Here is a 14,333-nt window from a genome sequence, read left to right as displayed (position 1 = left end):
GAGAAGGATCGCAAGAGACACGAAAGGAGAGAGAAGCAGAGAGTCCGACCAATGAATCACAACGATTACAATCTCCTCCTCTCTGATAAAAATAAGAGAAGAGAAGCTGCGGAAGGGTGAGAAACAGAAGGGGTGAGAAATCGCTGTTGTCATATCCTAATCTCTTTTCCTCCCTATGAAACTAGTTTCCCTATCCCTCGTCAAACCTGATTAACTCCTCATCTGTTCATTTAAAGTTTTTATGATTTCTTCGAATGATTCGTACGATTGGTCAGAATTTTCTCAAATTATCCAAAAGATGAATGCACGTTGGACCATAAGCTTTATTTCTCAAGCGAACACATCGAAGCTTTACGACGTCGGTCTGCCCCCATCTTTGTTTCCTTTTTTCTCGGTTTTTCAAGCACGTCGAACGATACGATTCCGGATTTTATTCGCCTGGAACCGTATCACCGGCTTGGTGCTCGTATCTTTCATTACCGGCTGGTATATCGGCCAGACAGATTGAACGATCCAAAAGCGGGACAAAAAAAAATTTATGATCCCCGTGTCCGCGAAATATCCCTATTCAGCGGCGATGCCATAGGTCAACCTGAGATCTGGGGCAAGATCGAAATTCAATATGGAAGCGCAACTCGTGTTGGCCTGGCCAATCGAGTGCCCGCGGATTTTACGAACCACTCGGAGACATTAAATTTTACGAATTCGCGGACAGAACGAACTCTCTGGCACTCTCGCAGTTGATGTTATCGATACTGGCTGGTTCTTAGGCAACCCGGTTTCAAACTGCTCGAATTAAGCTTCGCGATGGCTGGATAATCTACCAATTCCTTAGCAGCACGCCGGCTAATTGAATTTCTAGGGGTATATAAGGCATAGTAAATTTCTAGTAGCAGCGTTCGTTGGATTGAGTTTCTAGTAGCGTGACGATCCGGTCGAGTCTGCAGCCGACCCAGCCAATTGAGTATTTAACGGCGCCAAGTTGTTAGTAACGATTCACCGCTATTCACTTCTCACAGCGTGACAGTTCTACCGCGTTTTAAACCGAATGGCTGGTTCAATCGATTGTTCGATGCCATTGTTGTTTGGTTAAAACTCCAACCTGTATAGTAGATCATTTTGTTTAATGAGCCGAATCATTTTCTAATGCGGAGAACGAAATTCGAAGATGAAATAAGGATGCTAGTATAGAATTGTAGTAAATTAATTATTTAAAGTTAGTCGATCGGTTATTCAAATATTATTTTCACGCAAATTATCAAAGGTATTTAGTATCTAGAGCTGTAAAAGTGAAAATGTTTGTATTTAATTAAACAGCCAGAATTGTATTAATCTGGAGTTAATCTATTTATTTCTGAATCTTTTTTATTTGTTACTTAGTTCAATTTAATATTCTAAAAAAAGACACAATTAAAACTATGAACTAGTTTATTAAAATCTTTAGTTCCGCTATTGTAAGAACTGTTATTTATGTGAACTATTGTTTCAAATATTATTGTTTACAATATTAATATTATTACGCGTAATCTCTTTGAAGCCTTACGATCTTAAATATTTTTTCCTCGACTATTCTCCTTCCTCGTTTCATTCTTCATTATCTTTGCTTTGTCCTCTTCGTCAAACGCGTGAAAGTCTCGTTAAAATTGTACAAATTTGGTCAACAAATGTCACCGAATTCAGTATACCTGTACATTGTAAACTATAATGATATATTATATTATATAAATATATAAATCATTTACAATATTATTAAAATAACTCTTTCAATACACGTTGCATCGCAATTTCTTATGGAATACCCATACACCAAACACAGCTTCCTCTCTTCTTTCACATTATCCGGATAAGAATTCTATTTCCGATTCCTGGGCAGGAGAAAAAAATTCGTCCAGTTGATTGTCGCATTCACGGAGATAAGTTCGACGATATCGACACGCTGTTAATTCCAGCTGTCCTTCCTCTCAGCTTTGCCCGCAAAGCGATAACCTGCCCCATTGCTAATGGCAGACATTATTACGAGCAACTTCGAGAACTTACCCCCACGTCTGCCCGCAACCCTCCCCACGTGTATAGAACATCAATGCGTAAGTACTTATCTCTAACCCGCGCCATCCCCATTCCACGTCGCCGTGTGATCGAAACGCAGGCTAAAGTAAACTTAAAGCTGTAGGCGTGTATATCGATTGCGGCTGAGGACAATTGACAGGTAGCTGCCCCTGATAAATAAACTAAAAGATAAGACTAACCAGTACTTTGTATCGAAGACCTTCGACCTCGTATAACCACCAGAGACTAGAAGTTAGTTGGAGAAATTGTATGGTTAGCTTTTAAAAAATATTCTTCGCAGAAGAGGGCGATACGACATACTGATTAGGGCTTTTTAACCTTCTTATATTACTTGAATTTAAGTATTTTCAGCCTACTGCACTTTTTCATTTTCAACGTAATATTTTTGATCAACTTTTTGATTTCTTTAGTTGATGTTCCTGGAAAGAACAGGATAAAATTGTTATTCTTGTTTCAATTTTATGTTAGTTTCTCTCAAAAGCATTAAAAATTCCTTTATTTGATGAGATAAGAGGGATGACTGAGATATAAAAAGTTTCGCGTATTTAGATACCGCGGTAGTTAGCTGTGTTTTTAAAATTAGATTCTTTAAAACGCGATATTAAAAATAAGATGGTTCAATTAATTTTCCATTTTCCATTTTCTAAAAGTAATAATATGTTTATTACGTAAGTTACAATACAAATCGTACAACCGAAAATCAAATTGTAACATTCTATAGGAATTCTATATGAAACATTGTTACTTCTATATTTTCCACATGAAACAAGTTACTTCAATAAGTTACACTAATTAACTAAAGGATCAATATATGTACTTGTTTGTGGTAAAACTGATCTCAAGTGCACATTACATTTTCTTTACAAAATCATTGAAAAAGAAACCAATCCTATTATTCATATCGAATAAAAAAAAACAATTTTTCCTACTGGGTGAAAAAAGTTCATTCTAAAAATCTCCAACGTAAACGTAATCTAAAATTTTACCTTTATATATTTATAATTATTATATGATACTTTCAACAACCAATTACAATTAACCTAACCATATAGTGTTACAATTTTTCGTAAATCTCACGCCTACTATAATTACCATTATTATAATTAACATTAAATAATGCGATTTCCAAACACAAATTCGCGTTCTCTCTTAATGCACCCGTTTCCACAATTATATTTCCTGCGTTAGAGGAAAGAGGAAAGTACAGAGGAAGGAGGAAAGAAAAAGGGTGGCATGTTTGTTTGTTAAACACCGTCGAAAACAAAAAAAGAGAGGGAAAAGGAAAGAGAAGGGTTGATAAAAAAGGAAGAACGACGCTTTTTTTTTTAAATCCGCAGCTCATTCTATCGGCTAGACCTGTCGATGCATGCCGGAGGCGTGAATTCCGCGAAATTGAAGCTTTGCTCCTCAATTAACCCCCGGAAAAGGGATGATGCCTCACCGGGGAAAAACAATTGGTACGATCTCGTTCGCATCGCCCGTTGCACCGTGCAAAACGCATTCAGGTTTAAAATCGTCCCCCTCTCGCCTGCTGCCGGCTCTTTCCACCCCTGGCTACCCTTTGCACACCCTCGCAACAGATATTTTCGTCGAGCTATAGCCGGTCGCGTAACACGTGGATGGGTTCCGATTCGAAAGTTCCGAGCGCTCTCGCGATTCATCGCAATTGATCGCGTCACGACGTGATTGCCTACCCTTTCCCACCACCTTGGCTGTGCCATTTTTGCCCCGTTCATCCCAAGAACTACCCTCGTTAACATCCACCTTAGCAAGGAATAAAAAATGTTGCGATAATTAAAGATCACAGGGGAGAAACATGATAAGTACATTTCTTCTTGCTTTTCTGGTTTTAATGTCACTTTTTGATTAAACAAAGGAAAAGTTAATGCGACATAATTGAAAATCAGAACAACTGAACATGACAGGTTTAAAGGTGCAAGTATTTCAAAAATAGCTGGTGGGCTGGCGAAGTTTCATAGTTACAGATATAAATTATTAAACTTAGTTATTTGTTAATTTTATTATTAGGATAGTATACAATATTTTAATATATTTAATATTGTTTTTAATTTTACTTTAACATAACCGAATCTTATCGTGTTCGATTACGAGCAAACATCGGCTATTTTCTGTAACTATCCCTTTCTTTATTTGACAATATAAATGGAATAATTGTTGCTATTGATAAGGCTGTTTCCTGTAGTTTCTGGATGTATTGGTTTTACCACGATCACGCGGTGGCTTCCTTTTCTTTCACGTTTTCATTGAAATTATTTTAACAGAAAATTGTACCAATTATGCCATTATCTCATCGAAGACGCGGTGTGAAATTAGTGATATCGATATTCCCATGGATCTTTATGTAATTGCTGTTTTTATAACTGATGTGTTAGCATTTCTCAATTTTGCCGCGATGTGAGTTCTTCGCTTTGTGGTTCAAGTTTCGATAGTGTTCGCAAAAATTCACGATTCTCAAATTTCATGTTTTCCTTCGTCGACCCTGTCCAGAGTCCAGACACAATAATGATGATTCCTGATAAACTTCGATAAATAGCAAGATTAACATATTGTGAAACATAAACGTGTCTTCATTTGTTTTCTACGCAGTTGCCTAATATCTCATCACGCAGTTTTAAATTTGTAGTATGTTAATCGGTAACGTGATGTTTGGTGACATTACAAATACTGAAAATTTTCAATAATTTTCTTTCGAGAAGATGACACACACATTCACACGAAAGCGTAATAATAGAAGAAGGCATTCCGTGACGATAGATTAATCGATGACAGCTGCCCGAAATTATTTATTACTTCAACGATTTTAACATTCTAATTATTTATTTTTATTACAACGATTCTAATATTATAACATTGCGACGATTCTAATATTTCAATATAAATTCATTATGCTTTCTTAATTATGCATTCACGATAAGCATTTCTCTGGTCCTTTCAGAATATTCAGACTTCGTAATCGTCTGCTAATATTCTTCTCTCAATTTCATCAAATATTCTATCCTCCTCTTTTCATTTCTTTCTTGTTTTGTTTAAATCTACTGCATTTTAATCGTTGTTTTAATCTCCTTTTTTTTTAGCCAATGTGTGTCTCTAAGCCTGTCCCCTGGTTCTTGCTCCCTTTTCCTCTCTCTCTCTTTCCCTTTGTTTCTCCACCTGATCTGCTATTCATTCTCCTTTTTGCCTGTTTGCCCCTGTCTCTCTCTCCACACCATTCTTTTTCTTCATCTCCCCTTCTCGTTGCACCCTTTCTTCCTGATCGCATTTTCCAACACGTATTCATTGTACCTATTCATACGGAGCCGAATGAAACAGCTAGATGGGACTCGAATTCTCATGCAATTGATTACTTTCCAAGGGGGCGGAATAATAATACTTTCGTTATTGATGCGCGACTCGACTACCCCGCTAGATGTCCGTATTATTCTACAATTACGGAATAAATTCTCATAGACGGCGATGTTTTATCCGACTAATCGATACCACAACCTTCGTTCGATATATCTTTTTGCAAAATTCCTGTTACATCAACTCAATTGTATATGAACATACAAAATGTTCAAGATTACTCATAACACGATTCCTTTAACGTAACTTAGATTTGCAATTCAACGTTTTGAGATTTCTATTTTCCAGACTTGCAGTTTATTTTTTATGAGTTTCTATTCTTTTTTCATTAGATACAAAAATAAATTATGTCGTATTTACACTACCATCGATAAAAAATAAACACAGCCATTGATTTAATTAAGATCGTTTATCAATTTTCAATCAAGGTGATTATAAACAGTTGTGATTAAAGAGTGATTTGATTAATAGGTTAATGGTTCAGGATAGGCGACAGAATGGGAGCTTTCGTTAGGCAAAGCTTCATTCATTAAAACAGCAACGCGTTACAACGTAAAGCAAAAAGTAACCGAAACTTTCAATTCCGTACAAAATGGAATATAACAAATAAAAAAAATAAAATAAAAATTAAATATGCTGATTTTTTTGGAAAGTGACACGACACGGAAAAGCTAGACGATTTAGGCGTAATTTAATCCAACAATAATTACATTGAGACTCGGCGAGATTTAAAGTTCCTGTTCGGTAAGCGGCCGATATCGATTCGGTACAATCGATTCGATAAAATTAATAAAGAGCTCCTGCTAAGCTTCTTACTCGCTGATAAACGGCCCCCGAAGCGGACCGTACTGATTCAAGGGGTAGAAAGGAGCGGCTGGGCTGGATTCCGTGAATGTGATTCTATATTTGTATCGATGGTAATGTAATTACGTTCATGTTCGCTTCATGACAACTGGGAACAGGTATACCGATTGGCGAGCACCGCTGGGCGAGCCAGCAATACTAGTAACGCGATACGATGATACTTTATACAATTAACCGCGATACGAGTCCCCCATTTTATCGACGCATCCGTAAAGTAATTAATAAATTCGTTAATCTTTCTACTGACAATCGAGAATTTTTATTTTAGAAGATTTTTATAGATAATTTCTTGTTTATTTAATGTATAGTGGTTGTTAAAGTCGAATGCGACAATAGGTTTCATCTAACGTTTTCATACAATAAAAAACACGTGTTTCTTATTTTAAGAAAAAAAAGGGAAAGAAATCATAAATGAATAATATAGATGAGGCACACTGCTTTGATGAAAGTAGGGCATTTTTTACATATTCAAAGCAAATATCTATGTCTCTTGATTTACTACTAAACAAATGAATAGCGCTCATTGTCTTTCGCGGGTTACATTTCGTAGTATTAGTAAGTAACAAAGAAATCTGATTTAACAATCTCTTTCACAAATTAAAGTACACGTCAAGAAACCGAATAGAAGATAAAGTTCATTATCAAAAATTTTATACTCACCTTTTCTACTAAACAAAATATGCGAAATGTGCTTTGAACACACATTGTTAATTAACAAATAGTACAAGACAACTGATATAAAATATCAATCATTTATACCAGATCATACCCTAATGTTCGTATTATTCTTTGATTATGTCATTGTATCATAAAGATGTCACATTTTTAATATTGTAACATATACTGTAATCATATTCCATAGAAAGAAGAAAATTCGATTCTTAATTCACTAGAGACGATAATCGATTCAAAGAAGAATCTCATCAACGAAACAAACGTTTGCTTTCAGATCAGTCAGCTGGTCGAGGAAGTGTCCAGGTTACAGCAGAGCCTGCAGCGTCTTCAAGAGACGAGCGCACAGGCGACGGCGCGGCTCGAGGAAGAACTCGAGGCGCGCAGACAGCACATCAACAGACTAGAGAGCAAACTAGAACGACAGAGGGACTATGACGACCTAAAACGCGAGATAAACGCACTAAGGTCGGTCGATCTCTCACAGATACCAACCGGTGAACCTGGCAAGAGCTTGGAGCACCTTCTAATGGAACGCTCGAAGGCGCTTCAGCAAACCGAGAGCTTGAAGCCATCCAATACTCCGGACGCGCTCGGTAAGTCCAACCATCGATCACATTCCCAAAATCGTTACTTCGTATACATGGCATTCAGGAATCCATTGACTCGCTTCTCTTTTTTTTTTTTTTTTGTATTTGAAATATCACCAACGTTAGGTCAATCTTTATAAAAATTTGGCAAAAGATTTGAAACGATTGTTTGAAAGAAAAATTATCGCGTCTGCTTTAGATCAGGAATTTTTAGAAACACTTGTTTTAACATCTGCAAAGATTCTGATTGCAAAGAATCTAGATTTCATATTCTAGCGGTATATAAATGCGGTCACATGCGTGTGCAGCATTACATATACGAGATAACTGAGAATAGTTGAGAAAATCATTCTATGTATAATAGTATCACTGCTACTAATTCCTGTGCTAAAGTGTTCTGGTCTTCGATTCCCCGACTCTCTCTCTCTTCGAGGCTACGTCGAAGGGCTCAGTATCGTGTATAACAGTACAAAAAGGACACGAGTCACGCAACGCGGACGCTTCTATAAAGAACGAGGGATGACTGAAGGAGCTTACCGAGAGAAAAGGAACAACAAAATAACTCTTGCTTGCCATTGTGTTCGCACTTCTTTTTTAACTCTTTTCATCTCTATCCATCCTCCTCTAACCTCTCTCTTTTTTTCTCCTATTTAACTTATTTCTCTCTTACCCCTACAATGTTCCATTATCATGGCTCTGTTTTATCACTTTTTCTCTATTTACTTTCTCTGTCGCTACCGTGCTTCCGTCTTTTTCTTCGTATCTCTATTTCCTATATCCTTTTCTTTCCTTACACTCTTATATCTCTGTATCTTTTTCTTTCTTCGAAACGCTGTCTCTTTCGTTCTCAAGCCTATTTTCTCCGGGATATCCTCTACCGCTTAGATTGCACATTTTTCGAGCTACTCTCTCGCTGTGGTGCGTGAATCAACGCGCCGTTGTAGATGGTACTAACGTAATCGACGATACCAGCACGATATTACATACATGTATATTCTCCATAAATGAATCCGCGATCCTTACCAAAACACCATCGGACATCTCCGATTCATCCAACCTCAAGTCCAGCTTACATACGTCAACCGGAGACCTAGCCCCCAAACCACGAGCATCTGCACGCTGGGAAACGTAAACCTCGTACACGCAAATTTCTAGACGGTACATGCGTTCGGGATACGATATCTGCCCGGGTCAAAGCATTGTTCCGCGAAGCAAACTTTATTATACCGAATCGATCGGGAACGAACAAAGAACGACAGAGCGAGAGAGAAGCCGCGCGAACGTGCCAGAGAGGGATACACGACTGCTTCGTTTTCGGCTTCCTCACGACGCGTTACCACCCACTCCAATCTCTCGCGACTTTTTCGAAATCCCTTGAAAAGGAGCAAGTTTCTTCTTTCCTTCGGCGAAAAGTAAAAAAGAGAGACGTTTATAATTAGAAATGTTTCTTCGTTGATTGCGAGGAAGCTCGAGAAAGTACAGTCACAAGATAAGAGAAGATAAGATTTCTTTTGACGATGATAGTAATAGAAAGTGGAATGTAAGAATTAAGAGGAGTAAGTAAAATCCAATTTTCACTGACACGCGACACTTTTCCTCTCGTTGGGCCACGTTGTTCCTCGTTTGTATGCGTACGTGGACCACGCGACGAAGCGTCGAAAAAGAGAGTCTCGGTTCGTCGTTTATCGTCCAGGAAGCTACCGAAGAACTTAGGATGACCAGTTTGTTACAACAGACGACGCGAGAAAGGAGAAAGAAATGATCGGTGATATCAGAGTTTGTGATCTCCGAGTTAAATGACGAGTTCGAGTAAGAATTTTCGAGTCCGGTAATCGCGGAACCGTTCTAAGCTTGACTGTCACATCTAGGTTGCGTGTGTGAGCTCGTGTTGACGCGGCCCCTTGTGTTTTTGGTGGTTGCAGGTGGACTATCGTCACCCCTGCAGCGCGCCTCAACCGCCTCACCCCACGTGGTCGGAGGTGTGCCGCCTTCGTCCCACGTGTCCTCCCAGCAACCACCGCCACCGCCCCCAGCAGCAGTCTCCCTACCTCCGCGTTCCACTCCGACACCATCTTCGGCCACCTCGACGACATCCAGTCTCCTCTTCCCACCTCCTCTGCAAAACGTCGAGACCTTCGGCTCCTTCCTCGGCGAAGAGATCGTCGCAAACTGGAGGCGGACGTTGGAGAGGTCCATCATGAACCAACAGCAGCAGCAGCAACAACAACAGCAACAACAACAACATCAACAGCAGCAGCAGCAGCAACAGACGACTTCTTTAAGTCAGTTGTCGCAACAGCAGCAGCAACAGTTACAGCAAGCTCAACCACTGATCGGTTTACACCCACCGACCACTAGCAGTAGTTTAAATCATCTTCCATCGCCAACGGATCCATCATCCAGCTCCAATACGCCAGCCAAATCGAACACCCCGTTAGGAACCACTCCATTGAGTTGCCTTGACGCCGAGAAGGCACCGACCCCGGTGTCCGGACACGAAACACCCGCGCCACCTACCCCATCTTCTACCACCGCGTTGACATCACCGCCGAGCTTTCAACCGCCGACGTCGATGGTCGAGACAACCACCTCCTCCGCTTCCGTGAACGGTGGAAGCGTGACACCCGCCGTTTCAACGGCACCACCACCTAAGAGCCCAGCAGACCAGGAATCCTGCCACAATAACAATAACAGCCACCATCTAGCGAACAACAACATCGGAGGTCTGAGTGTGCTGGACACACTGAAGAGCCCGTTTCGGTTCGACGATAGGACGCATCCGTTTCGATTCAGCGACGAATTCGGTGCTGCTGGAATGGCTGGAAGATTGGGTGAATCACTCATCCCAAAGGGCGACCCTATGGAGGCTAGGCTACAAGAGATGCTACGGTACAACATGGACAAGTACGCCTCGCAGAATCTAGACACGCTGCACATAGCCAGGAGGGTCAGGGAGCTGCTGTCGATACACAACATCGGTCAAAGGCTGTTTGCCAAGTATGTGCTCGGCCTCAGTCAAGGAACCGTCAGCGAGTTGCTAAGCAAACCGAAGCCTTGGGACAAGCTGACGGAAAAAGGTCGCGATAGCTACAGGAAGATGCACGGCTGGGCGTGCGACGAAAACGCTGTAATGCTGCTTAAATCTCTGATACCCAAGAAAGGTGAGTACCTGTGAACTGTACGACAGCTCTGTCTCTCCAGTTTTCCCCGTTTTTATTGTTTTCTCTGGACACGCATATATGTACAATATGTACGCATACTTCTATCAAGCGGTGAAGATCAGACATCTGCCAGAAGACAGGATCGTTAGAGGTTACGTGTTTCGTGCTCCTAATTCCAGGCTTTGGATAAAGATACATTATACGTGTTATACATGTGGTGTACACGCTTCTGGTAACATGGCTGATCAGATCTTCGATCAAAGAATCCCGGAAGTCGTAGAAACAGGCTACAGATGTCGGATCGCCTGTCACATCAGAGGATACGAGTAATTGCTTCCGTTTGTTCTTTGATTGTTGGGAACGGTGCTCATCAACAAGTTTGGCGACACAATGGATGAAGATGTGTATGAATTGCTTTATGGATTATCGCGAGATAAAGATAGTTCAAAATGGCTTAACCTGTTGATGATTTCACCAGTGATCTATAAATGGCTCGTTCCAGCTTCGCCGCTGACAATTGAACGTTTGACTCCTACGAAATCTTTTCTGCCTCGCACTGCCAATAATCTGTTCTGCCGAACCACTAACCATCAAACTGTCAGTTAACTATTTTTATTTCGGCTGTCTAATACGGGTGTTAATGGTATCTCTACTTGGTCTAACTTCACCGTGGAATAAGGACACGTATAACCCTTGAACCGGAGGTCGCATCCCCCTCGATGAAAGATAGAGAAACAATTGTCGTGGTAGCACATGCGTTGGTGACGTCGTGAGCTTTCACTCCTCGTTTCAAGAAACTCTGCAGATAAAATAAATAATCAGTTACAATTTTGTCGTGTTTTCATATTCACTATCGTTCATAAGCATTAGTAATACATACTTCCACATTTTGCGAATATATGAAAATATACTTCGAATGAAACTCTTTGATATAATAATTTTGATCTTTGATTTTATATCAGGTAAATCATATTGGCCCTTTAGTTTATGATTTTTTAATTGGTATTTAAATAATCCTCAGCTATTCGTCGCTATAACACAAAATATTTAAAAATATTGAATCATTATACGTAGTTCGTATTTGATGACTCTTATTGAAGAATCGAAGCTAAAGCTAGCGTTAAAATTAAACTGCGAAACCATAAAGCTATATAAACTTTCTAATCAAATCGTGCCAAGTGTCCAAATACTTGTAGTCTATGACGTATCTACGTGGATCATGACCTTTCATCGAGTTTAAGAGATAATGTTAAAAATAATGCTATCTATTTATGTGATTGTTGAATTCGATAAAGGGTACGAATATAGGTCAGGTACTTTTATTCAGAAAGATTACTTAAAATAGTCAACAGGGAGGCATCTTAAGATATTTACAGGTATTCGAAGCATCTCGGCGTTATAGGGTACTGCGCAACAGGCTGTTTCGCCTCTACGGAGGACCACGTGCTGAAATTGAACTGCAATAGGCATTTCTCGACCAAATATTGCACAACTATAATAATGAAATATCAGTGTTGAGAGTGATAGAACCTGTTACAATCGAACGAAAATGTTTTTCATGATATTACAATACGAAGGTTAATATATTACGTAAAACACTTTCGAACGTCTTCGCTTATCGTTACTTTATCACGGTTTACAAATTGAAGAAAGTTACGTAAATAAAAATAATTATCTACTGATTTGAGAATTGTTTCATTCATATTTACAACTTTACGCTATAATTAAAAGTTGCTTAGACCATTCGCGTATTCTTCTAAAATTCTTTATCGCGGATCTTGCTATGTGATTCTATGAACAAATTTAATTTCAATTATGATTAATTATCTATATTACCTATCAAAGGTAAAATAAAATACTCAAACTAATGCCTACACGAATCATTCTAACTTATTGCGATTTAAAACTATTTCACTATCAAAATCAATTTCACGATCGTCATAAACTGATCATCTTATGATGCAATTAATTCCATAGAACCACTTGAAAAGATCAATTGTACGCTATTAGGCGACGGTCTTACTTAGTTCGACAAAGGTTGATGGCATAACACCTAAGGATGACAGGTGTTACGCAAAACAGTTGGAAGATGACGTTCGATTTCGTCTTTAATAGTCTTAATTCAATTATACAGCCAGTTGACGCACCATGCTTCGCTATCGATTGTTCGCTGCGTTTGGCAGCCATATTGTTTAGACTAATAGCTCTTGGGAGTAGGAAACTGGGGATGACTTCTAGGCAAGGGTGCAATACATAAAGGGCTCCAGGAGAGAAAGGAGAATGAGAGAGGGGAACGAATGGAAACAGGATCCAAGAGAGAGGATAGACGTTCTAGGTACCGCTGCATTTATCGCAAAAGGTAATTTACACTTACGCCAGATTACCGAGGGATCGCAGAATCGCTGTGGAACGCATTCTCTCCGCGTTTCGATCCGATCCAACCTACTAATTGCTTGCTATCGAGACAAAACGATAAACTGTCTCACGTGTTTCCACGATCAGATCGAAGATTTTGAAAATGGACTAATAATTTCCAGTAATTAACGCTATGAAGATAGCAATATCTGGATGTATTAGCGTATTTTAGCAGCAAAGTACGTGTCGGTGTAGTATAAGCTATTCTAATAATAGAGAAAGAGATCCAAGTGAATGTTATTGCCCTAACACTATCGTACGCTAATGTAGGATATAATATATGTTCTATATAGATACCGGAATTAAATTTTCATTATTCTCTATTTTTAAAACATCTGGTTTTATACCGTTTCAACGATTGCAAATAATTATTGCTGAATCCTATAATATACATCTATAGGTATACTTCAAATATCTTGCTCTTTGTTGGGTCATTGTATAAGTTTCATCGTTAGAAAGTGTCCATTCTTTTCCTCGCTCTTCTCAACCTTTTTGCTGAACTAACCTAATCTCGTTAACAAAATAAACAATTAAAAATCGTCATGCGTTCGACGCACGTAGAGAACGGCGCATCATTAGAAACCAGAAACAAGAAAACGACAGAACTCCTGAAACTTAAAGTATCATCGTACTTTCCCACTCAACGTCCTAAGAATATTTGTAGTTCATATTACACAAAAGTATTTTCCAACAAACTCACCGTCTCCCCAAACCTTTCTCGAAGCTCCATCGTACGAGAATTAAAAAAAAATCCTCGCGTTTACCAAAAACAGTTTATCTTCTAAAAGCGTCAATATGGATGAAAAATTCGCCGCGCGATCCCGTATTAGGATGGTTCTTCCAGCCGCATTACACGCTTCGGAGCGATTCTTCATATTTTTCCATGAACCAGCGTCGAAAACCGCGAAACGTCCATCTGTCGGCGCGAAAACAATGCAAACATTCATTACGACGGTGGTGCACGCGCGTCGAAATCCGTGTTCCGTCATAAAACATTCGCGTTTCGCCGGTGCCCGGTGACATGAATCACTTCGGGATACATGGTCCCTTGTTTTTTATCGTTACAAGGTCACGTTCGTCGAACCACTGTTCGTCTCACTTATTAAACCATATCCTCTTCTCCCGTAACTCTGCCGGCCACCTATCATTCGGCCATGTCGATCGGTTCTCCCCTTTGCTTTTTGTAAATATTATTTAATAC

At 39.4% G+C, this 14,333-nt stretch overlaps 1 protein-coding gene across 8 annotated transcripts in view; it reads left to right on the top strand.

The window, feature by feature from the left end:
* LOC117232608 (homeobox protein cut) overlaps nucleotides 1-14,333 on the top strand; it is a 164,382-nt gene that overhangs the window by 132,183 nt on the left and 17,866 nt on the right. For all 8 annotated transcript variants that reach the window (XM_033492107.1, XM_033492133.1, XM_033492126.1 and 5 more), the window contains 2 exons: nucleotides 7,244-7,562; nucleotides 9,479-10,717. In XM_033492107.1, the coding sequence (XP_033347998.1) occupies nucleotides 7,244-7,562; nucleotides 9,479-10,717 (1,558 nt within the window). The remainder of the gene's footprint in view (nucleotides 1-7,243; nucleotides 7,563-9,478; nucleotides 10,718-14,333) is intronic.

The sequence above is a fragment of the Bombus vosnesenskii genome, unplaced genomic scaffold (assembly GCF_011952255.1).
Source record: "Bombus vosnesenskii isolate JDL3184/JDL3185 unplaced genomic scaffold, Bvos_JDL3184-5_v1.1 scf7180000013263, whole genome shotgun sequence".
In the NCBI taxonomy this organism is placed as follows: Eukaryota; Metazoa; Arthropoda; class Insecta; order Hymenoptera; family Apidae; genus Bombus; species Bombus vosnesenskii.
The sequence above is the reverse complement of the archived record's forward strand: the minus strand, read 5'-3'. Positions and strand labels throughout refer to the sequence as shown.